General features: G+C 38.1%; 1 protein-coding gene across 1 annotated transcript in view; it reads left to right on the plus strand.

Moving 5' to 3' along the window:
* Window positions 1-409, plus strand: part of LOC107655083 (Krueppel-like factor 12) — a 26,043-nt gene extending 25,634 nt beyond the window's left edge. The window contains exon 4 of the mRNA XM_016442502.1: window positions 399-409. Within this exon, the coding sequence (XP_016297988.1) occupies window positions 399-409 (11 nt within the window). The remainder of the gene's footprint in view (window positions 1-398) is intronic.
* The last annotated feature ends 559 nt before the right edge of the window (window positions 410-968 follow it).

Raw genomic sequence — 968 nt, forward strand, 5'->3', positions numbered from 1 at the left:
CCTGTAATGTGTTTCTTTTTTTTTTTTTTTTGGTTAAATAAATCACTGTCACAAGGTCAACTGACAGTATCAAGGTCACTTTTGCTGCAAAATTCATCCTCCTGCAAAGTCTTTCACTCTCTTCCTCTCTCCACTTTCCTCCCTCTTTGTCCGTAGGTGCAAAATACACAATAGCAACTGTGATAAGAGGCATTTTTAAAGATACTCAAACCCTTTTTTCTATCTAGGAAAGCTTGCCTATGGGCAACAGAGCTGTTTTAATGGGCTCTGTGGCTAGGAAGCCTTTCCATTTATTTTTTTGTACTCTTTTTCATCCTGTTTTTCTCTGGGAGTGGGGGGTATAGATAGAGGCTGGAGATGTCCTATGTCTTATAACTCTCTCTTATGTCCTGTATTAGTGTGCATGTGATGTCTTTTACCATAACTGATAGCTCTTTCTGCTATCAACTGACCAATCAGAGAAGGGCATTTTTCGACATCAGGAGCATACAGTGTGTGCAAACAAGCAGGTTGACACATAATTAGGCCTGTGCATTTCACACTTTGATGATCCAATTTCAGTTCATTAAAAAACATTCAAGATTCACAAACAGAGACCAGCCCCCTATCTTGAGGGTCCATGCCCTTATGCTCTGCAGTCTCTCATGAAGTCTCCATGGCAACAAGACAACACATGGCATGACACGAATACAACGGAGACCTTTGAAATTGCTATTACAACCGATCAAAACAAAACAAACCAATACAAACATGCCCAGCTATCTTATTGCAAAAACAGAGTGAACTATATTCTGTCATTCGTTTGAGCTAGGAATAGATAAGTTCACTGAAAAATTTATTAGCATTTGTTCTTGAGATTCTAATAACAAAACATCAAAACGTCAAAGCTGCAAAGGTTAGATAGTGGAGGTTTAGATTATCAGTGTTTAATCATTTACATTGCATTTACATTTAGTCATTTAGCAGAC

The sequence above is a fragment of the Sinocyclocheilus anshuiensis genome, unplaced genomic scaffold, assembly GCF_001515605.1.
Source record: "Sinocyclocheilus anshuiensis isolate Anshui unplaced genomic scaffold, SAMN03320099.WGS_v1.1 scaffold1231, whole genome shotgun sequence".
Taxonomy (NCBI): domain Eukaryota; kingdom Metazoa; phylum Chordata; class Actinopteri; order Cypriniformes; family Cyprinidae; genus Sinocyclocheilus; species Sinocyclocheilus anshuiensis.